The sequence below is a fragment of the Phyllopteryx taeniolatus genome, chromosome 2 (genome assembly GCF_024500385.1).
Source record: "Phyllopteryx taeniolatus isolate TA_2022b chromosome 2, UOR_Ptae_1.2, whole genome shotgun sequence".
Classification (NCBI taxonomy): Eukaryota; Metazoa; Chordata; class Actinopteri; order Syngnathiformes; family Syngnathidae; genus Phyllopteryx; species Phyllopteryx taeniolatus.
The window spans coordinates 10,860,616-10,883,296 of NC_084503.1; the positions used below are offsets into that span (position 1 = coordinate 10,860,616).

The window sequence follows — 22,681 nt, forward strand, 5'->3', positions numbered from 1 at the left end:
GTTTTGAGGTTCAATCCCTGGCCCCGCCTATGTGGAGTTTGCATGTTCTCCTCGTGCCTGCGTGGGATTTCTCCGGACACTCCGGTTTCAGAATCAGAATCATCTTTATTTGCCAAGTATGTCCAAAACACACAAGGAATTTGTCTCCGGTAGTTGGAGCCGCTCTAGTACAACAGACAGTCAATTTACAGAACACTTTGGAGACATAAAGACATTGACGAAAAACAATTGTGCAAAAAGATGCAGAGTCCTCTAGCACTTAGAGCAGTTCGAATGACTAATATTGCAATAGTCCGGTGCAATGACCATTGTGCAAAGGGCGCCGAGACTTCAAGGAGTGTATGCGGTTTAAAGTGACGAGTAGTGCGATAATCTGAGACAATCTTGGTTGTGCAAATTTTACAGATACTCCTCAATCAGTGTGCAAATGGAGCAGATGCTACTCTGGCATGAGTGGCCAGTATATGCAAATAGTGCAGCATGGCGAGACAACTACAGTGAGTGCACGAGTAATACATAATTGGCCCCACAGAAATGTGACAACGAACTCAAGTCAAAAAATTGCCAGCTTGTTGTAATGGAATTATAGGTTAGGTGTTTAAGAAGTTGATCGCAAGAGGGAAGAAGCTGTTGGAATGTCTACTAGTTCTAGTTTGCATTGATCGGTAGCGCCTACCTGAGGGAAGGAGCTGGAAGAGCTGGTGACCGGGGTGCGGAGGGTCCAAGAGGATTTTGCACGCCCTTGTCTTAGTTCTGGCAGCGTGCAAGTCCTCAATGGTGGGTAGGGGGTTACCGACAATCCTTTCAGCAGTTTTGGTTGTCCGTTTCCTCCCACATCCCAAAAACATGCATGGTAGGTTAATTGACGACTCTAAATTGCCCGAAGGTGTGAATGTGAGTGCGAATGGTTGTTTGTTTATATGTGCCCTGCGATTGGCTGGCAACCAGTTCAGGGTGTACCCAGCCTCTCGCCCGAAGGCAGCTGGGATAGGCTCCAGGACACCCGCGACCCTAGTGAGGATAAGCGGTACAGAAAATGGATGGATGGACAATATTTTATTATTCGAGTAAATATTTTTTTGACACACATGAACTGTTTCATTTGACCACATCTACAAATGACCTGGCCCATCTGTCCATTTTCAAAATACAATGTAGCCCTTGAGCACAAAAGGTTTGGTCCCCCCCATGCAGTCCAATTGGGTGTTATTTTGGCTTCCAAATTAGACATGGATGGGACACGTCATGCACATCCCATCACTGCTCCAGCACAAAAAAAAATTTCTCGGCTGAGTAGAAATCGAAAGTTATCTTTTTGTTTTAAATTTTCTTTATATTCACATTTACAAACTGTTCCATTTGTGTCTCCAAATCAATGACACAAATGTGTACCGGTAAATAAAACTGTGCTCAATAAAAATGTGTTAAATATAAAATGAATATTTGCTTTATTGATAAATGTAAATTAGTATTAATAAAATTTTCGTGAGGTCCAATCATAGCTGAGCAAAATACTCTATTGCCTTGACTGCATTCCTGAATGATGTTTTTATATTTCATTAAACGCTTTTAAATGCCAGATTGCACCTACGGTAAATGAAAATCAGATGTTATGCAAAATATATTCCTATATGCTGCAATTTAAAGTGTGGTTAAATCATAAGTTATTGCATTTAATAGTATTCCATTCAAACTTCCGGATTCACTCATGCATCAATTGCTTTTTCATATCACTGAATGCCCACATTAAACACTTCAAATTCCAAAGCGGACGTAATGAACTTGACATGTTTCTATCGGTTTCCCTGGTAAATTGACATTTCGGGGCTCTGTTGAGGATGTCTTTTGGTTGTGGCCATGCACAAGCTTAACTCAAGATAAGAGTACTTGGAGTTGATTGAACTAATTCATATCACCTGTTCTGTACCTGAATGATCCCAATTTTGGAGTTCAGGGTGAGTCACGTCATAACTCAGGTTTAGCATTTTGAACTTGCTTGCTGGAAGATGGAATTCTTTCCCATTCTTGCCTGATGTACAGCTTCAGCTGTTCAACAGTCCGGGGTCTCCGTTATCGTATTTTACGCTTCATAATGCGCCACACATTTTCAATGGGAGACAGGTCTGGACTGCAGGCAGGCCAGTCTAGTACCCGCACTCTTTTACTACGAAGCCACGCTGTTTTAAAACGTGCAGAATGTGGTTTGGCATTGTCTTGCTGAAATAAGCATGGGCGTCCATGAAAAAGATGTTGCTTGGATGGCAGCATATGTTTATCCAAAACCTGTATGTACCTTTCAGCATTAATGGTGCCTTCACAGATGTGAAAGTTACCCATGCCATTGGCACTAACACACCCCCATACCATCACAGATGCTGGCTTTTGAACTTTGCGTCCATAACAGTCCGGATGGTTCTTTTCCTCTTTGGCCCGGAGGACACGATGTCCACAATTTCCAAAAACAATTTGAAATGTGGACTCGTCGGACCATAGAACACTTTTCCACTTTGCATCAGTCCATCTTAGATGAGCCGGGCCCAGAGAAGCCGGCGGCGTTTCTGGGTGTTGTTGATAAATGGCTTTTACTTTGCATGGTAGAGTTTCAAGTTGCACTTACGGATGTAGCGCCGAACTGTATTTACTGACATTGCTTTTCTGAAGTGTTCCTGAGCCCATGTGGTGATATCCTTTACACATTGATGTCGGTTTTTGATGCAGTGCCGCCTGAGCGATCGAAGGTCACGGGCATTCCAATGTTGGTTTTCGGCCTTGCTGCTTACATGCCGTGATTTCTCCAGATTCTCTGAACCTTTTGATGATATTATGGACCGTAAATGATGAAATCCCTAAATTCCTTGCAATTGTACGTTGAGGAACATTGTCCTTGAACTTTTCGACTATTTTCTCATGCACTTGTTCACAAAGAGGTGAACCTCGCCCCATCTTTGCTTGTGAATGACTGAGCAATTCAGGGTAGCTCCTTTTCTACCCAATCATGGCACCCACCTGTTCCCAATTAGCCTGTTCACCTGTGGGATGTTCCAAACAGGTTTTTGATGAGCATCAGTCAACTTTCTCAGTCTTTTTTGCCATCTTTTGGAACGTGTTGCAGCCATAAAATTCCAAGTTAATGATAATTTGCTAAAAACAATCTTGTCTTTTTAGTGTATTCAATCAAATATAGGTTAAACATGATTTGCAAATCATTGTATTCTGTTTTTATTTATGTTTAACACAACGTCCCAACTTCATTGGAATCTGGGTTGTAAGTGTGTGTGGCTTTGCAGATGACATATTTGCAGAAATATAATCTGAGCGTTTGATTTTAAAAACAGTCTGATCTGATATTACCAAATGAATTATGATGCGTGTCACAAGCATTTTCTTTTGATTGTCTCAACAAACCACTCATGAACTGTGCTGCCTTTATTAAAAGCTTTTTGAATGTGTGAGCTAAGGGTTAGATGCTACAAATACATACTAAAATACTAAATACTACAGGCACACAAAAATAAATAATAATGCATGGACGTATGTTTTAGCTTTGATCTACACAAATATACCTTTTTTTATTTCATGTTCAGTTTACGTAGCTAATATTCATCGTTAAAAAATGGCAATTGCATGGTTATAGATTGAAATTGGATGGGGCTAGTCAGCCTTTTCATATCTCTTTTAGCCACACTGAAACATGAGAACAAATCCAGTTTCGTGGTGAGAGTGACTTCGAGCGTGATGGAAGAGTGGCGTGGGGGCGAGAGTGAGGAAAAAGCAAGCAAGGACAGAGCGAGAGAGAAAGTGTGATAGAGCTAGAGTGATCGAGATCTATTTTTAGCTTCAGTTTCCCGAAGAGGAAGAAAAGCCTGAAAGCACATCACATGTAATTTTCTTCTGTGGCACACAGACAGGCTCCAAAATGTATAAAGAAAAGAGATGTTAACAATGAATGTATAATATGCCAAAAAGGTCCTCTATTCTATAGTGTGTGTGGTAATTACAAATAAAATGAAATATTCTTTGAATGTTTGATGACCACGGCCAATGCGATAATTATCTTCAGTAGATGTGAAAACTGAGTCATGTGGGTGTCTTTTAAGCAGTCCCTAACATTTCACCCATTTATTTCAAGCCATAGTCAATTCCTGATTGGTGTTTCTGTCACTCTTCCATCTTCCATGTCAGATTCACAGCCCATTGGATGAAAGCCCGCAGTAATTATAATTACTCAGTGTTATGATAAAAGTCTTGCCCACTGGTAGTTTACACTTGGAAAAATGGAACAATCGCTACATTTATCTTCAATGTCTCACTGGCACAATTATATTATTGGTAGACCATGAATAGTTTTGAGCCTTTTAGAAAATACTGGGAGATTAGCTTTTTAAGTAAACCAGCGCAATTTCAACAGTGGACAAGGATTATTTTGTTAGAATTGTTCATTAGGAAAGCAGTATGCACTCATGTTATTCCGGTGTGAAACGGAGTGGTTAGCACAGTTGCCACAACGTGGGAGAAATATGACTGTGTGTTGCCTATGTTCCCATCATGTCAGTCCTTAAGTGTACAGTAATTCTTGATTTTAAAAGATTTGACTTTGTAAAGTGAATTATTAAGAGTTATGTATCATTTCCTATTATGTTTTCTTGTTTTGCTGCAGCTTCGGACAACAGCCAGAGGTTTCAGGAGACGTGTTTTGCCTTCGCATTAACGCCACAGCAAGTCCAGCAGATCAGCAGTTCAATGTAAGATGGATGAGACGCTGTTTTCTTCAAGCTGGACTGTGAATTATTTCTTAATTATTCATCAAGCTGCATGCTTCAAAGCTGTTTTTGTGCTTTAAGGGACATCTCGGGGACCAAATGTGATTTCTCAGTTCAAGTCCAATTGCGGTTTTGCCTGTCAGAGACGAGCTGTCCTCAGGAAGATCATTTTCCACCCAGTTTGTGTGTGAAAGTAAACAGCAAGCCGTGTAACCTGCCGGTGAGAAACACCGACATAAACCCGTGCAGTACATAATCAGCCATATACCGTGTTTTGTTTTTTCATTTTAATACCTGTAATCTTAACATATTTTTACCATACAATATCACAGGGTTATCTTCCTCCGACCAAAAACGGTGTCGAGCCAAAGCGGCCCAGCCAACCCATCAACATTACCTCACTGGTCAGATTGTCCACCACAGTCCCTAATACCATTGTGGTGTCCTGGACTGCTGAAATTGGAAGGGTAAGAGACAAAGGGCTGGATTTCCTAAAATCCGATATAGCTGGTGCTACATTTCCTGTTCACTAACTGTAACGGATTGTGAGCGCTGTTGGCAACAGGTACAAATGTGGTGGACCACTACCGTATTTAAAAGAGGGTTTTGTGCTTTAGGTGATCCCTGATCATTTGGGAGAGCATTGTGATCGCAAAATGAAATCTCTAGCGCAGTGGTGCTTTGAGATACAAGTTTAATTCGTTTCGTGTCCATGCTCTTATCCAGCCATCCATTTTCTGTACCGTTCATCCTCACTAGGGTCCCAGCGTTCTTTGGGCGAGAAGCGGTGTAGACGCTGAACAAGTCGCCAGCCAATCGCAGGATAAGGAAACTAGCACTCTATAATATTGTACTTTATAAAAAACACAGAACAATAAAATAATTAAATAGAATATTAAGCATTAAACAGTTTGTGAATCATGATTTAATGCTGCTTCCAAATCAGTGTTCTGTGGCTTCTGGTGTGCTCACCTTGGCCACCAGGAGGCAGTTTGCTGCTGTTTTACCGCTCAGTAAGTTGCTGTAATATTTAGTGGTGTCACGGTACCAAAATTCTAACTGGATACTATCCCTGCATAAAGTACCTCGATACCGGTACTGAAACAATACCATGGCCAAAAATCTAAAACATCAGTAAAAGCAGTGGAATGAAAACTGACAAACAACTTCAAATACTTTTATATTTATTTTTATGAATTCAAAACATTATATACAGTAAACTTGAGAAATTACGTGATAATGGCATTAGCCCATTCTTAACATTAGTCATTTTTTAAATTCGATCAATGCCTGCATTCTCATATATATTATGACGAATATGTGTGTTTGTATGTACTGTATATCAAATTGTACATCTATATACAGTATATGTATAATATATACAAATATTAGACCACCCTTGTTTCTTCAGTTTCTTGTTCATTATAATACCTGATACCGCTCAAGGCATTTTATCTGAAGTATACAAAAGCGTAATTGCATTATTAAATATAAATTTGGTTTTTATCAAGAAAACCATGGAAATGGCTAGAGCTAGATATCAGCTCTTATATCCAACTCGTGTGATCTGTTTTCATTGTCATCATTATATATGTCCAAAAAAGGGAAACTTTTGCTGCACCTGTCATTAAAAATGACCAAGAAACTGAAGAAAGGAGGGGTCTACGATTTTTTTCAATGACTGTATTATTTCTATATTTATACATACATTACTCATACTTAATTTCAAGCTTTTTATTGAAGCTTTTAGTGTGCGCTGTCCTTGTATTTGACTGCATTTGATTTCTCCAATTGTAAACAATACATTGTGCACCTACTTAGTGCATTTCTGTTTTTCATTGGTCCACACGTGGTGCACATTATGGCATCCAAACAGTTACATTTTGCTCTCATCAGACCAGACTATATTCTCCCAGTATTTAACTGGCTTGTCCAAATGTTGTTCAGCAAACCTTAAACGAGCTTTGACGGGGTTTTTTTTTTCAGCAAAGGGGTCTTGCGTGGTGAGCGTGTATATTACTTAGGTTGTTCCCAACATCTGGTGAAATTTTCAGGTCAATAGCACCTTTGGAAGTATATTTAGTGAGAAAAACAGTGACGTGTTAAATACTTATTTCAAATACTTATTTCAAATTAGTGTTTTTCTGGGGTTACCTTGTTACCCCAGAAAAACGCGAGGGCGTGCCCGCGATGAGTGTGCGTCCGAGTGTGTGTCTCCCCCTTCAAGCTCCAATCTGCGATTTTTGGTGCCCCCTACTGCTAGAATTCAGCATTACAACAAAGCGGTCCGTCGCTTCGATGTGACTCCAACTGTCCCCCGGCTCCCCCCTGTCCCAACCCCTCACAGTTGAATATACACCAACGTAGTGTATAATAAAATGTGTTGAAACTCGTGAGGTAAATAAAACGGGTGAGAGAAAATGTCAATAGTTCATTATCCAGCGTACAAATACGTTCTCTTACCACTGCGGTGTTCCAGTACCTGTTAATGTGAAGACATAGGCATACATTTCCTGGTTCCCCCTAAACCATTCAAATAATGTACATCTCTCTTCTTGATCTTGCTTTTCGTGTCACATCACCTGACCTCAGCTATATGTCACCGGAAATCGATGTCCGTAGGGAGATCCAGGAAGTCGCAGCAGCCGGCTGGGGGAACCTCTCCACGTCATGACAGGCAGTGAAGCGGCAGCAGCGTTACTACGCTCAAAGTTCTAATTAAGTGGATAAAAGTTCTCGCAAACCACATCGCTGGGTCACTCGCAGTTAACTTACACGCACACGTTCAAAGAAATGAGCTCAACAAAAGCAATAAAAACAGATCAGTGAGGACAGGAGGAGTGTTGGGTCATGACCGCGTGACCACCCACACCGCTGCTGCCAGCCAACGGCTCCTCGAAAAGAGGTAGATGCTGTTCATTTGCGGCCATTTTGATTGTTTTCATTTACACAGTATTTATTATCTATTTTATGCTACAGAAATGTAAAATAATATTTCCCATGAGCATTTTACAACTACGCTCGGCAAAATCTGCCGCCATTTCCTTCTACGTCATTTTCGGCGCGCCAACAACTGGGCCAGCGTGGGAAATTAATCGGGCATTCACTAAATATAAAAAAAATAAACTATTGAAGAATACAGCAAGATGTTGGAGGAGCTGACAGGCTTAATCAGCATTTTGTCATCTCCTCTAGTATTGGCTTTGGGGAAAATGTTTTTTTTTGTTTTTTTAAATTGTGGATCCCAGCTTTAAGTCAACTCTTGTTTTCAAATGTGCTTTGTTAATAAATTTTATTGGTTTGAAACGTTAAGTGAAGAAATTAACATAACATTAAATAGATACATGCTTTTTTTTTTTTAACAAGCCACATAAAATAATGAGGTGGGTCAGGTCTGGCCCCCCGGCCATGAGTTTGACACCTGAGCCTTAGAGCATACATCCATCAATCCATTTTCTTCTGCTTATCCGAGGTCGGGTCGCGGGGGCGGTAGCTTAAGCATGGAATCCCAGACTTTCCTCTCCCTAGCCACTTCATCCAGCTCTTCCGGGGGACCCCGAGGCATTCCCAGGCCAGCCGGGAGACATAATCTCTCCAGCGTATCCTGGGTTGTCCCCGGGGTCTCCTCCCGGTGGGACGTGCCTGGAACACCTCACCAGGGAGACGTCCAGGAGGCATCCGAATCAGATGCCCCAGCCACCTCATCTGGCTCCTCTTGGATGACCGAGCTTCTCACTCTACCTCTAAGGGAGAGCTGGGACACCCTGTGAAGGAAACTCATTTCGGCTGCTTGTATCCGGGATCTTGTTCTTTCGGTCACAAACCACAGCTCGTAACCATAGGTGGGGGTAGGAACATAGATCGACGGGTAAATATAAAGCTTCGCCTTTCAGCTTAGCTCTTTCTTCACCACAACGGACCGATACAAAGTCCATAACATTGCAGACGCTGCACCGATCCACCTGTCGATCTCCCGTTCCATTCTTCCCTCACTCGTGAACAAGACCCCAAGATACTTGAACTCCTCCACTTGAGGCATGATCTCATCCCCAACCTGGAGTGGGCACGCTACCCTTTTCCGACTGAGCACCGTAGTCTCAGATTTGGAGGTGCTGATTTTCAGCCCAGCCATTTGACGCTAAGCTGCGAACCACTCCGTTGAGAGTTGGAGATCAGGGCTTCATGAAGCCAAGAGAACCACATCATCTGCAAAAAGCAGAGATGCAATACTGAGGCCACCAAACCAGACCCCCTCAATGCCTCGGCTGCTCCTAGAAATTCTGTCCATAAAAGCTATGAACAGAATCGGTGACAAAGGGCAACCATGTCGGAGTCCAACCCTCACCGAAAGTAATCCGACTTACTGCTGGCAATGCGGACCAAACTCTGACACTGCTCGTACAGGAACCAAACAGCCTGTATAAGGGGGTTCGGTACCCCATACTCCCTTGTGCCTTAGATCATTCAGAAGCTCCAATACTGCATTGCTGAATATACAATATAGTGCGATAATTTTTGTTTGTGGCATTTCAAAAATGTCGACATGAGCAGAAAAGAGGTTTTCTCCCTGTTACCTCTCATTTTGCCAGCGCCTTCTCATCATGGTTAAGCACAGCGGCGCCTTTTGCACATGCCTTTCGACGCGCTATTTAAACACGCAAAATAAACCATTGCAATTCATCTCCCATTTGATGAATCACATTAATCTACAGGTATGTGCATATCCAGTACTCCTTTCAGAACGCCCAAAATGAATTACGCAGCAACTTCGCACATTAGGCAGACACAATTCTGGGTGTGCTCGATTAGTAGATAATTTTCTACATCTGTTTGGGTGAACACTCAACTTTTTGCACACACAAACCTTTATTAAATTTGGCCCAAACTCTCTCGGAATGATGACCTGCCTTAGCTACAAGGGTCAATTTGTTGTAGTTCCATAGAAAGACAATAGATGGTAGTGTCATCCCTCTTACGTGGCTCAAAAGTGTCTTAGACAAGCAGGTGTCCATTTCTTACAAGCATGTTGCCTATTGTGTCCTTCATATACAGTATCCAGCTGTTGTCCACTGAAAAAAAAACATTTATTTTTTTTCATCTCTACAGAATTACTCTCTGGCAGTGTACTTGGTGAACCAGCAGTCATCCACAGTGCTTTTACAGAGGCTTTGGGCTAAAGGCATAAGGAACCCAGACCACTCCAGAGCACTGAGTAAGAACCCTCTCAACCTCTTTGTGTTTAGGACTGCACAGGTCCATTTACGGTGTACCAATTTGTAGATACCCAATAAATATCTATTCTTTGCCAATTTCAGTGACCAGTGTTTATTGTCACTATTTCAAGTTTTAGCCTTCAGTTTTCATATTAACAACAACACAAAGTGTCCTGGAGGATCACAGCTTTGTTCATAAGTACCTACTGAGAAACATGGGAGAGGGTCTTTGCTATATCGAGCACAGGGTGTCTTGAATCTGTGCAGGCTATAATGATCTTAAGACTATCCAGACATTCTGTAGAAAAATAATGTATGTTGCCCAGTGTCAGAATTCTTAATTTCAGCTGAGGACATGGGTCCTCCAAAAGGATAAAGACCCAAAGCACACAGATAAAAAAATACCCAAGATTGGCTTACAACAGAATTCTGGCCCATTCTACGTATCTCTAATCAAAGTCCTATTTAAAGGTCCCATGCCATTAAAATAATTGTTTTCCCACTGTTTTATGCATTACATGAGTCATAATGAGTCTGTGAACAGGTTTAACGTTGTCATCTATGCGGTTTGTTTAATGTATGCATTCATTAGAAAGGCAAAAGGCAGCAAAACGAGCCGATCCATTTCAGCTGTCGGTGCTATGTAGTCACGTTATCTATTACTCGACTTTAATAAATGGCTGAACGACAGCGCACGTGTGTTTTACGGAAATCTAAACTTGTGCTTTGCGTCATCTGCCAACTTCAGAGGAGTTGAGAAATATCCATCCATCCAGCCATTCTCAACACCACTTATCCTGTTCAGGGTCACGGGGCACTGGAGCCTATCCCAGCTGACTTCGGGCAAAAAGCGGACTACACCCTGGACTGGTCGCCAGTCAGTCAGGGCACATATATACACGAACATTAATACCGTCACTGAGTGGGAACTGAACCCACGCTGTATGCACCAAAGTCAGGCGAGTGTACCACTACACCATCGGTGACAGTTGAGGAATAAATGTCTTCAATTTATTTTGGGAGAATTTCCCAAGCATTTTGGAACCAGAATGCTACTGTGTTCGGCACATTTCGTGGAGGATGACTGTGAAGTTTGGGGACTACAGCAAAACTTGTGCCATCACACAGGTTACTCACCTCTCCACCAGGCATAAGGGCTTTTATGTACACAAGGAAATCGTATCCATATTCTAAACGTAATACTCATCTACATCACATCACCAACACATTTGGACAATGCAAGCATCATACATGCAAATCCTTCACAAATAAGCCCTATGATCTGAATAGTGGAATGTGCCTACTCTTGGGAAAAACTCTGGTAGTCCTTACTTGAATAACAGCGGGTGACAGATGATTTATGTAAAGGACAGCTGGGAGTCTGAAAGTGGCTCATTGTTGCCATCAAGTCTGCTACATAGGTTAAACTAGGAAGACATGCCAAAATTTGATTGTTTACGACTGTCAACTGTTCTATCAGCCCACTGCCTAATGGCCCAAGAGCGCCTCCAAGAGGGAGATGAATGCCATGACCACCTTTTGATTACAGACACCAGTAGAAAGCGAGAAACCCTTAGTAACCAGTTGTATTGTAATGTTAAATGAACACCAGATGCCATTAAAAACTAGGTGTATATATATATGATTGTATTGTATGACTTAATTGACATTGGATCTTTTGTGACACAATTAGAAACTATGGCATTTTTGAGCCAATCAAGACCAAGAGGAGGGTTTTAGAATAAGGTGGGCATGTCCCAGATGGAGTGTATATAAGCGTGTGTCTTATTGGAACTGTTCAGTACTTTCGTCGCCTTGGCGAATTGCTCTGTTTATTTGGAGGCCTCTAATAAACAGCCAGTGATCAGCTCAAGCTACTTGTCTTTTAGCTTCATTTCAAGTCTTACTTTATTTCTTAAAAATTAGCAAGGTAAATTCAAATTCAAGTCCATCGCTTGGCCACCATCTTCTGAGGAGAAGCAGCCTTGGGTGCAGAAGGAGAGAGGACGGAGGCCAGGGACAAGCACTTCACCTGACGGGTGCCACCCGACAAAGAAAGCGAAAATTCGAGACACCACAAATCGTACAGATCCGATGAGTTTTTCTGAGGGGGCGGGGAATCACCGTCGCTGTCATCATAAATCCATTCCACACATCCACCATCCACACACAGATGTAATTGTGAATATTACTCCGCGGCGAACTAATATGCTGGCGCATCGGCCTGAGTTTCCACCTGTGCACTCGGGACCGGCTTTGGATAAATCACAGGAGTTGACGAGATTAGAAAAAGCACTTCCGCCGCTTCTGCTGTTCAGAAGTAATGGGACTTTTACTCCATTACAATGATCTAAATGTCGGTCGCTACTTTTATTTATCATCCATCCATCAATCCATTTTCTGAGCGGCTTCTCCTCACTAGGGTCGCGGGCATGCTGGAGCCTTTCCCAGCTATCATCGGGCAGGAGTCGGGCTACCCCCTGAACTGGTTGCCAGCCAATCGCAGGGCACATACAAACAACCAACCATTCACACTCACATTCACACCTACGGGCAATTTAGAGTTGTCAATTAACCTACCACGCATTTTTTTGGGATGTGGGAGGAAACCGGAGTGCCCGGAGAAAACCGACGCAGGCACGGGGAGAACATGCAAACTCCACACAGGCAGGGCCTGGGATTGAACCCCGATCCTCAGAACTGTGAGGCAGACTCTCGAACCAGTCATCTACCATGCCACTCTTTTATTTATCAATTATTGCATATTTATCAACTATTTCGTGAGCCAGACTACGACTTAGACTTCCGCATTGGCGCTGTTTGCTCCAATCCAGTTTAAGCGCTAGTGACGTTTAAGTCTAGTTCACCAGTCCAACAACACAAGAAAGTCACATGACCTCACAACGTCTTTTATTGGTCTTGCCGGGTATAGCTATTAAAACTAGATAAGCCAGCCCGGCTGATCGTCGTGACTATGTGGCGGCCATGTTGGGAAGGTTGTCGTTACCATGTTTACATTTAGATGAACAAAAATAACAGCTTTCATGTATCGTAGTATTTGTCTGGCACTGTCTGCCCAAACGTGGACATTTCTGCTCACTTATAACTTGAGAAAACACCGTGCAGTAAATTGCAGACGTTTTGTTGTAGTTCTGATTGCATTCACACACGCCCACACACAGCAACATCAGAATTTGCATTTTATTTTGTATTTTTTTTTTCTTTTATTGATGTGGTTAAAAAAATCTGAAGTTACTCACTATTTTACTCAGTACTTGAGTAATTATTTCACTGTGTGCTTTTTACTCTAACTCAAGTCATTTTTGGGAGGACTACTTTTGACTTTTACTTCAGTCACATTATTGTCAAGTAACAGTATTCTTACTTGAGTACAATATTTGGCGACTCTACCCACCTCTGGAGCGGATATCCACTATTGCTACTCTTAAGCTATACCAAGTGATGCAGGTGGAGATGGGCCTGTCTCAAGTTGGAGGCCAGAACAAAAAAGCAAAGAAATTCGGCAAATTTAATTTGAATCTTAAATTTGTACATCAACATGTACTTGAGTGGTGTAAATAAATGTTTTTGCCTGATTGTACTCTTCAGAGTCTTCCAGATAGCTTAATTGATGTTAAAATAAAAAACATTCTCTGCGGGAGCCCGGGGGATCCCCCTACAATGTTTTTTTATTGTCATCTTTTTCATGCCTTTGGCGTTTGCCTGTCTGAAGCATGAACAGTCAATGGAATATTTGCAGCTACAACCACTATAGCTATCAGTATCCGGTAAGATTTCAGATATATCTCGGCGGCTATCAAGATTACTATTGCAACAACACATCATTAGTAGAATAAAAGGAACCTGTCGCACGACGATCTCGAAGAGCTGTTTTCTATATTCAAATTAAGGGGAACAGTGATCCAATCAGAGCAAGCTTATTTACATATCATACAGTAATCCCTTGTTTATGGCGAGGGTTAGGGTCCAGACCACACGCACAAAGTAGCAACCACATTTATACGTATTTTAAAGCTGGACTGTATGAACCTACCCAGACCCTTATTAATCTTCCCACACTACTATTAACCTCTACCATACTTTTTTAAACACTTTCTATACACTTAAGCACCTTTTAAAGTCTTAAACATCTGTATTGCACATTTTTACTGTACACTATGCGCATTTTATACCTTGTAATATGTGTTTTTATTATTAAACATTTTCCGTACCACTCTAGCCTCACAAGGGTCGCGGGCGTGCTGGAGCCTATCCCAGCCATCTTCGGGCGAGAGGCGGAGTACACCCTGAACTGGTCGCCAGCCAATCGCAGTATTATTATTATTATTTTACAATTTTAATGTTTAATGCTAGGAAGCATTTATTTTGCCACAACAAGTTACAGCAAATACTCAAAATCCCATGATATAAATATGGGGGAAAAAAGCCACAGTGGGTGACCTGTGATATAGCGAGGGAACACTGTATTAATAAAAAACCCAGTCATCTCATCTGCCAGGTGTTTTGGACCAACTACAATAGAAAATTTGAAAAAGGGCATCCTGGGCATTTCTAACCCAAATTATCTTGCAAACCCGATAAAATGATGTGGCATGGGACCACATCAGTGATCATTGTGGGTTTTTTCTTTTGTACAACAGCATGGTAGGTAATATAAAGCTAGGGATCCAAACAAAGTTTGCATATTCTCCCCGTGCCTGCGTGGGTTTTCTCCAGGCACTCCGGTTTCCTCCCACATTCCAAAATCATGCATGGTAGGTCAATTGAGGACTCTAAATTGTCCGTAGGCGTGAATGTGAGTGCGAATGGTTGTTTGTCTATATTGTGCCCTGCAATTGGCTGGCGACCAGTTCAGGGTGTAGCCTACCTCTTGGCCAGAGTTAGCTGAGATAGGCCTCAGCACACCCACGACGCTACTGAGGATAAACAGTACAGAAAATGGATGGGTGCAAGCAAGACTGTAGTCTGCAAAATCCGTAAAAGCGCTTACTGTCATAATTGGTAATCGTATAATATCGGACTGGACCGAAAAGCAGGCGGAGGCAGAGGAAGTAGATGAGTGGTTTATTTGGTAGAAGCTCGGGGGTAGGATATCCGAGGAGTGATGGTGGTCCGTTGGAACAAGGAAGGTGCAGGTAGCGGGAGGGCAGGTGGAAGAGCTTTGATGGCATGGCAGGAGCGGGAGACACGGAAGGAGCACTGGGGACGAAGGAGGACACAAGAGGATTAGTACAATGTGGGTAGCCAAGTAATAAAAGTAACATACGAGAAAGAATTGTGAGAGTCAGCCTGTGTACCACGAACGAGCGTCAATACACAGGCGCTGGACTCCTGGATCTGGCAGGCTTAAATGCAAGTGGTGATTTACTGCTGATTGGGAACAGGTGCGCAGGCGAGGGAATGGTAATTGCTGCAGAGAGAGAGAGAGCGAGAGAACGGGGAGGGAGGGGTGCAAAGCGCCACCCAAGCTCCAAAAGAGGACCTGCAGGGCACAGATCATGACACAACATTCTGACTAATCTCTCGTCTTTATTTAATTGAAGCATTAAATTGACTTTGCCATATTGGCATTTATTTTTTCCCATTTGCCTACAGTCAAAGAGAAGCTAACAGCAGACCCAGACAGTGAAATAGCCACAACTAGCCTTCGTGTGTCCTTGCTCTGCCCGGTAAGCAAGTTTCTTTCATCTTAAAGCATTAAATGATAAACATCACCAAAATGAAAGCACTGCACACGTTCATTTCATTACCTCTTTTTTTTTTCCCGATACAATCCACCTGTCATTCTCTTCTTGAACCCTGCTGTGCATCTTTCCACATGCTTGACATGTTTGCGACATTTATGCCAGCCATATACAGTACCCTACACCCCTGCTGTGCAGATGACCTCTTTATTACCTTAAGACATGTTGATGCATTCTGCGCAGCTCGGAAAAATGCGGTTGATGATTCCATGCCGGGCGCTGACATGCTCCCACCTCCAGTGCTTTGATGCCACACTGTATATTCAAATGAACGAGAAGAAGCCCACCTGGGTGTGTCCTGTCTGTGACAAGAAGGCCCCTTATGAACACCTGATCATCGACGGGTAAATTACCGAACTCCCACCTTCTCGCCCCGTAGTGGAGCTATGCAAAGTTTATTTAAACAAAATAGTCCATTTCGTTTGTATACATTTTAGTAGACCACAGTCTTTAATTATTCTGGAAAAAATCAAGTAGTTTTTGTCATAATTTTTTCACATTTCCAGTTCTACCTGCACTGGCTTGTGGCTGTCATGGCCATTTGAAACATAATAATTATTTAAACCCTATACCAATTAGGATATGTTTACCCTGAATCCAACGACTGTAGTCTCCATTTTAATCCAGCTATGTTTTACAGATTAGCTGTAATGTGAAATATTTGCACATTGTGTCACCTCTTTACGTCGACTAACTGTTATTCTTCTATTGTTGGACAATGTGATTCTCACTGTTAAATCACACAGGCTTTTTGTGGAGATCCTGACCAGCTGTATGGATTGTGATGAGATCCAGTTCAAGGAAGATGGGAACTGGGCCCCCATGAGGACAAAAAATGAAGTACAGGAAGTCTCTTTTGCTGCTTTAAAAAGTAGCCTGAATGGTAAGGAATAAATGGGGTCGGTTTAGTAAGTAGCCAAAAAAAAAGAGTGAGTCATAAAATGAATAAGTGATACAGGAAGAAAAGAGTTCTATGTGCATTCAATATTCACTCTTTATAGCACTGACAGTATCAGTAAGGATACAGCTAAGAAAACCCATATGATAGCAGGTTGAATGTTTACTGCATGTTTACCCACGCATATTTGCCATTCAGCATTTGCAAATTCTCTTGATTTTGATTTTTTTAACCATTCCTCTATTATTCACAGACACCTCGCTATTCATGATTTTCTGTAGTAATATCCATCCATCCATCCATTTTCTGAACCGCTTCTCCTCACTAGAATCGCGGGCATGCTGGAGCCTATCCCAGCTATCGTCGGGCAGGAAGCGGGGTGCACCCTGAACTGGTTGCTAGCCAATCACAGGGCACATACAAACAAACAACCATTCGCACTCACATTCACACCTACGGGCAATTTAGAGTTGTTAATTAACATAGCACGCATGTTTTTGGGATGTGGGGAAACCGGAGTGCCCGGAGAAAACCCACGCAGGCACGAGGAGAACATGCAAACTCCACACAGGCGAGGCCGGGGTTTGAACCCCGATCGTCAGAACTTTGAGGCAGACGCTCTAACCAGTCATCCACCGTGCCGTCAGAGATATTATAATAATATAAAACCAGTGGACTCTGTTACAATACAGGTACAGTGCGTATGGAAAGTATTCAGACCACCTTAAATTTTTCACTCTTCGTTATATTGCAGCCATTTGCTAAAATAATTGGTTCATTTTTTCCCCTCATTAATGTACACAAAACACCCCACCCACATTGAAAGAAAAAAAACAGAATTGTTGAAATTTTTGCAGATTTATTAAAAAAGAAAAACTGGAATATCACACAGGCATAGGTATTCAGGCCCTTTGCTCAGTATTTAGTCGAAGCACCCTTTTGAGCTAATACAGCCATGAGCCTTTTTGGGAATGAAGTTTTACACACCTGGATTTGCGGATCCTCAGCCATTCCTCCTTGCAGATCTTCTCCAGTTCTGTCAGGTTGGAGGGTGAACGTTGGTGGACAGCCATTTTCAGGTCTCTCCACAGATGCTCAATTGGGTTTAAGTCAGGGCTCTGGCTGGGTCATTCAAGAACAGTCACTGAGTTGTTCTGAAGCCACTCCTTCGTTATTTTAGCTGTGTGCTTCGGCTCATTGTCTTGTTGGAAGGTGAACATTCAGCCCAGTTTGAGGTCCTGAGCACTGACTCACTGTCCTGAGAAGGTTTTAGTCCAGGATATCCCTGTTCTTGGCCGCCTTTATCTTTCCTTCGATTGCTGTCCCTGCAGCTGAAAATCACCCCCACAGCATGATGCTGCCACCACCATGCGTCACTGAAAGGTGATGAGCAGTGCCTGGTTTTCTCCACACATACCGCTTAGAATTCAGGCCAAAAAGTTCTATCTTGGTCTCATCAGACCAGAGAATCTTATTTCTCACCATCTTGGAGTCCTTCAGGGTTTTTTTTTAGCAAACTCTACGCAGGCTTTCATGTGTCTTGCACTGAGGAGAGGCTTCCGTCGGGCCACTCTGCCATAAAGCCCCAACTGGTGGAGGGCTGCAGTGATGGTTGACTTTCTAGAACTTTCTCCCATCTCCTGACTTCATCTCTGGAGCTCAGCCACAGTGATCTTTGGGTTCTTCTTTACCTCTCTCACCAAGTCTCTTCTCCCTTGATTGCTCAGACGGCCAGCTCTAGGAATAGGCCTGGTCGTTCCAAACGTCTTCCATTCAAGGATTATGGAAGCCACTGTGCTCTTAGGAACCTTAAGTACAGCATAATTTTTTTTGTAACCTTGGCCAGATCTGTGCCTTGCCACAATTCAGTCTTTGAGCTCTTCAGGCAGTTCCTTTGACCTCATGATTCTAATTTGCTCTGACGTACTGTGAGCTGTAAGGTCTTATATAGACAGGTGTGTGGCTTTCCTAATCAAGTCCAATCAGTATAATCAAACACAGCTGGACGCCAATGAAGGTGTAGAACCATCTCAAGGATGATCAGAAGAAATGGACAGAAATGGACCGAGTTAAATACAACCCCAATTCCAATGAAGTTGGCGCATTGTTAAACATAAATAAAAACAGAATACAATGATTTGCAAATCATGTTCAACCTATATTTAATTGAATACACGACAAAGACAAGATATTTAATGTTCAAACTGATTAACTTTATTGTTTTTAGCAAATAATCATTAACTTAGAATTTTATGGCTGCAACACGTTCCAAAAAAGTTGGGACAGGTGGCAAAAAAGACTGAGAAAGTTGAGGAATGCTCATCAAACACCTGTTTGGAACATCCCACAGGTGAACAAGCTAATTGGGAACAGGTGGGTGCCATGATTGGGGATAAAATGAGCTTCCCTGAATTGCTCGGTCATTCAAAGGGTCTGAATATTTATGGCTGTGTGATATTTCAGTTTTTCTTTTTTAATACATTTGCAAAAATTTAAACAATTCCGTTTTTATCTGTCAATAATGGGGTGTTGTGTGTACTTTAATGAGGAAAAAAATAACTTAAATGATTTTAGGAAATGGCTGCCATATAACAAAGAGTGAAAAATTTAAGGGGGTCTGAATACTTTGCGTAGCCACTGTATATCGCTAACCTATCTGGGACCACGAGTTTGTGATCTCCCTACCTGGTTTCCCGGTCAGTAAACGCCCTAGCGCTAACCATTGTAGAGCCGGCAGCCTATGTGGCAATGGACTTTCCCACCAGCTCATTCATGTTCATCGTTTTACACTGGACTGTGTCGCTACAGTAAATCTTAATCATCATCATCAGATTTGGTGACGTGTACGGACAGGTACTGTACATTGTGTATGTGCATGCTGAGTTGTAAGCTGTTAACTATATTGTTAAGGATACCATACAGCAATTTTTATAGATAATCGCAAACATTTGCAATGCTATTAAAGCGTTTTATAAGCATAGCTTTTGGTATATTTGTTGGCATTTATAATCACTTTTAAGGGAGTGTCAGTTATTTGTGGAAATTTGCTATTTGTGGTCGGGCTAGGTCCCTACACTTGCCGACTGTGCACAGTATTAACTCAAGTCAAGTTTATTTGAATAGCCCTTAATCACTAAAAAGCCTCAAAGGGCTTCACAGACCCACATTTGGCAATGATCCCTTAATGTAAACCCCCCAATTGGGCAAGGAAAAACTCAAAACCCCATTTTAGGAAAAAAAGAAACCTTCAGAAGGGACCGCATATGGGGGGGGGGGAATCCCCCTTCCAGGATAACTCCGCTGCAATGGATGTTGAGTGGGAAACATTCATCACATAGTCTGGTGCTGTGCAATGTTCATTACGATGCCAAGATGCTCTACAATGTTCATAAAGAGAAAAGGTGCCCCACGTAGATGTATAGGTAGGACAAGGGGCAGTAAAACAGGTTTACATGTAGGCCTGTTTTGACTAAATGCCAAAGAGTAGAAATAAGTCTTTAGTTGGGATTTAAAATTTTCTTCTTTGGTAGTTGCCCTAATATTTGCAGGTAGAGCATTCCAGAATACTAGAGCCCAAATCAAAAATGCTACAGAGCCTGCGGACTTCATTCTGGCTCTCTGAGTCACCAAAAGACCGACGTTTTGTAAGTGTAGGTTTTGGGACAGAACAAACAGTCCAACTAATTGAGTGGGATAAGAGGGTGTTAACCCATTGTAATAGTTATGAGTAAGTAACAGGACCTTAAAATCGCATCTCAAGTAGACCGGGAGCCAATGCAAGTTGAATGAAGAATAGAGATAATCGAACTTTCTCGACCTCATCAAAGGTCGGATGAGAGCAAAATTTAACAATGCACACCACGTTTGAAGGACAAATAGCCCTGTACATCCCCCTAAAAACACCATATCAACTGTGATGTTTGGAGGTGGGAACATGATGGTGTGGGGCTAGTTTTCAGCAAATGGTACTGGTAAACTTAACATTATTGAAGGAAGGATGAATGGGCAAATGTACCGAGACGTTCTTGACAAAAATCTGCTCCCATCTACGAGGATGATGGAAATGAATCGAGGGTGGACATTTCAGTAGGATAATGATCCAAAACATACTGCAAAGAAAACTCTCAATTGGTTTCAAAGAAAAAAAAATAAAGCTGCTAGAATGGCCCAGCCAATCACCTGTCTTGAATCCAATCAAAGATCTATGGAAAGAACTGAAACTCAAGGTCCATAAAAGAAGCCCATGGAACCTTCAAGATTTGAAGACTGCTTGTGTGGAGGAATGGGCCAAAATCACACCAGAGCACTGCATGTTACTAGTTCCTCCATACAGGAGGCGTCTTGAAACTGTCTTTGAAAACAAAGGCTTTTGTACAAAGTATTAAATAAATACCAGTTGCCGCGTTCAATACTTTTTCCCTGTGTCATTTCACATTATTACACACAACTTAATTTCTGATCTTATTTGTTCTACTTTCTTTGTATGCATGAATTAATTGGTGAAATGTTCATGTCAATAACACCTTTGGAAATATATTTAATGAGAAAAATAGTGACGTGTTAAATACTTATTTTAGCCGCTTTAAATGGGACTGGCCTACAGTTTGCACTAGCTTGTGCCCCCCATAGGGCTGCATTAGGGTGACACCCCCATCCTACCTAATAGGATGCGCAACATGGGGGGTTGGGGGAGACACCTCATTAAGTGGTAAAAACTCATTTGGTTTTAACCAAGTCTCACAAAGACGTATCATATTAAGATTATGGTCTCTGATAAGATTATTGACTAGAACAGCTTTTGAGGAAAGTGATCTAATATTCATAAGACCGATACTCATTAAAGTGGGGTGATCGGTGGTATTTGCATCCAGGGTATTCATAGTAGTAATATGAATAAGATTGCATTGTCTAGAACCCATATTATATTTCGGGTTGCTTTGGGCACGGCGAGAGATCAATACTGCAGGAATCTGGTAGTTGTTTCTCGACTTTCTCAACTCATCGGTTGAATGAGTGCTTAAATTCATCACACAGTACTACCACAATAGAAAGCGTAACAGTCTGCAATGCATTAGTGGGTAGTGGATCAGAATGTGTAGTATGTCGCGCTGATGTACATACATTGTATAGGATTAGTTGTGTTGTTACAGTCTATCATAGTACTAGTTAGCCTTAATTTACAGACTCCACACCTGTTCTAACAGGCTTGCTAATCACCGGTGTCCCGGCTTGCTCTATTTGAACTGTCATGGAAAGCTCAAACAGTAATCTACAGTATGTTGTGCCATTGTGTTTTGTGTCTTGGTTTTAAAGATAAACAAGTCACAGCATATATCTGTCAATGTCGCTCTCCAGGTCAGTGTCCAACATCTTTGAGCTCAGATGAGCAAAGCTCGTTGTCAGCCAACCACAGCAGCGACAGCAGCAACGGCAAGAAAATGGCCGTGATCGACTTGACATTAGACAGCTCCTCAGAAGACGAAGAACAGGAATCGCCGCCGCCACTGCCGCCACCACCCCTGCCTCCATTGCCTCCTCCCACCAAACGATCCTGTCCGTCCATTTCCCCGACATCGCCGCCAGTCCTCAACAAAGGGTCAGTTGGACATGGAGCGCCGGTTGTGATTTTGTCTGCTGTCATAGCTTAGAAATCATCAATTGTGGACAAGGCTCACATGGGAAGTGAAGTATCGACATATTAAATGATTCATGAGGTTTTCACTTGAGTGCACGAATAGGTTTCTAACATTATGCTTGAACAGCCACACAGTTGGTAACATAAAATGTTGCGTGTGTAACATTTGTTCTTTAAATACCTTGTGACAATTAGGTAGACTGCTTACTAGAGGCTTTCCTGAAGGAATAGACAAGACAAACAGTCATTTAGTCTAATGCAGTAATATATATATATATATATATATATATATATATATATATATATATATATATATATATATATAGAGCCAGTGTTGAATGGGATTTTTCATGTTCCAAGTTTACCTGTGCAGTCAGGATCAGATCTGTAAAAACCTTTTCTGTTAACCA

General features: G+C 42.0%; 1 protein-coding gene across 2 annotated transcripts in view; it reads left to right on the plus strand.

Annotated features, from left to right (window-relative positions):
- LOC133471078 (E3 SUMO-protein ligase PIAS1-like) overlaps positions 1-22,681 on the plus strand; it is a 120,329-nt gene that overhangs the window by 91,861 nt on the left and 5,787 nt on the right. For both annotated transcript variants that reach the window (XM_061760273.1, XM_061760265.1), the window contains exons 3-10: positions 4,658-4,742; positions 4,842-4,980; positions 5,093-5,227; positions 9,867-9,972; positions 15,590-15,663; positions 15,922-16,082; positions 16,485-16,621; positions 21,992-22,232. In XM_061760273.1, coding sequence (XP_061616257.1) covers positions 4,658-4,742; positions 4,842-4,980; positions 5,093-5,227; positions 9,867-9,972; positions 15,590-15,663; positions 15,922-16,082; positions 16,485-16,621; positions 21,992-22,232 — 1,078 coding nt within the window. The remainder of the gene's footprint in view (positions 1-4,657; positions 4,743-4,841; positions 4,981-5,092; positions 5,228-9,866; positions 9,973-15,589; positions 15,664-15,921; positions 16,083-16,484; positions 16,622-21,991; positions 22,233-22,681) is intronic.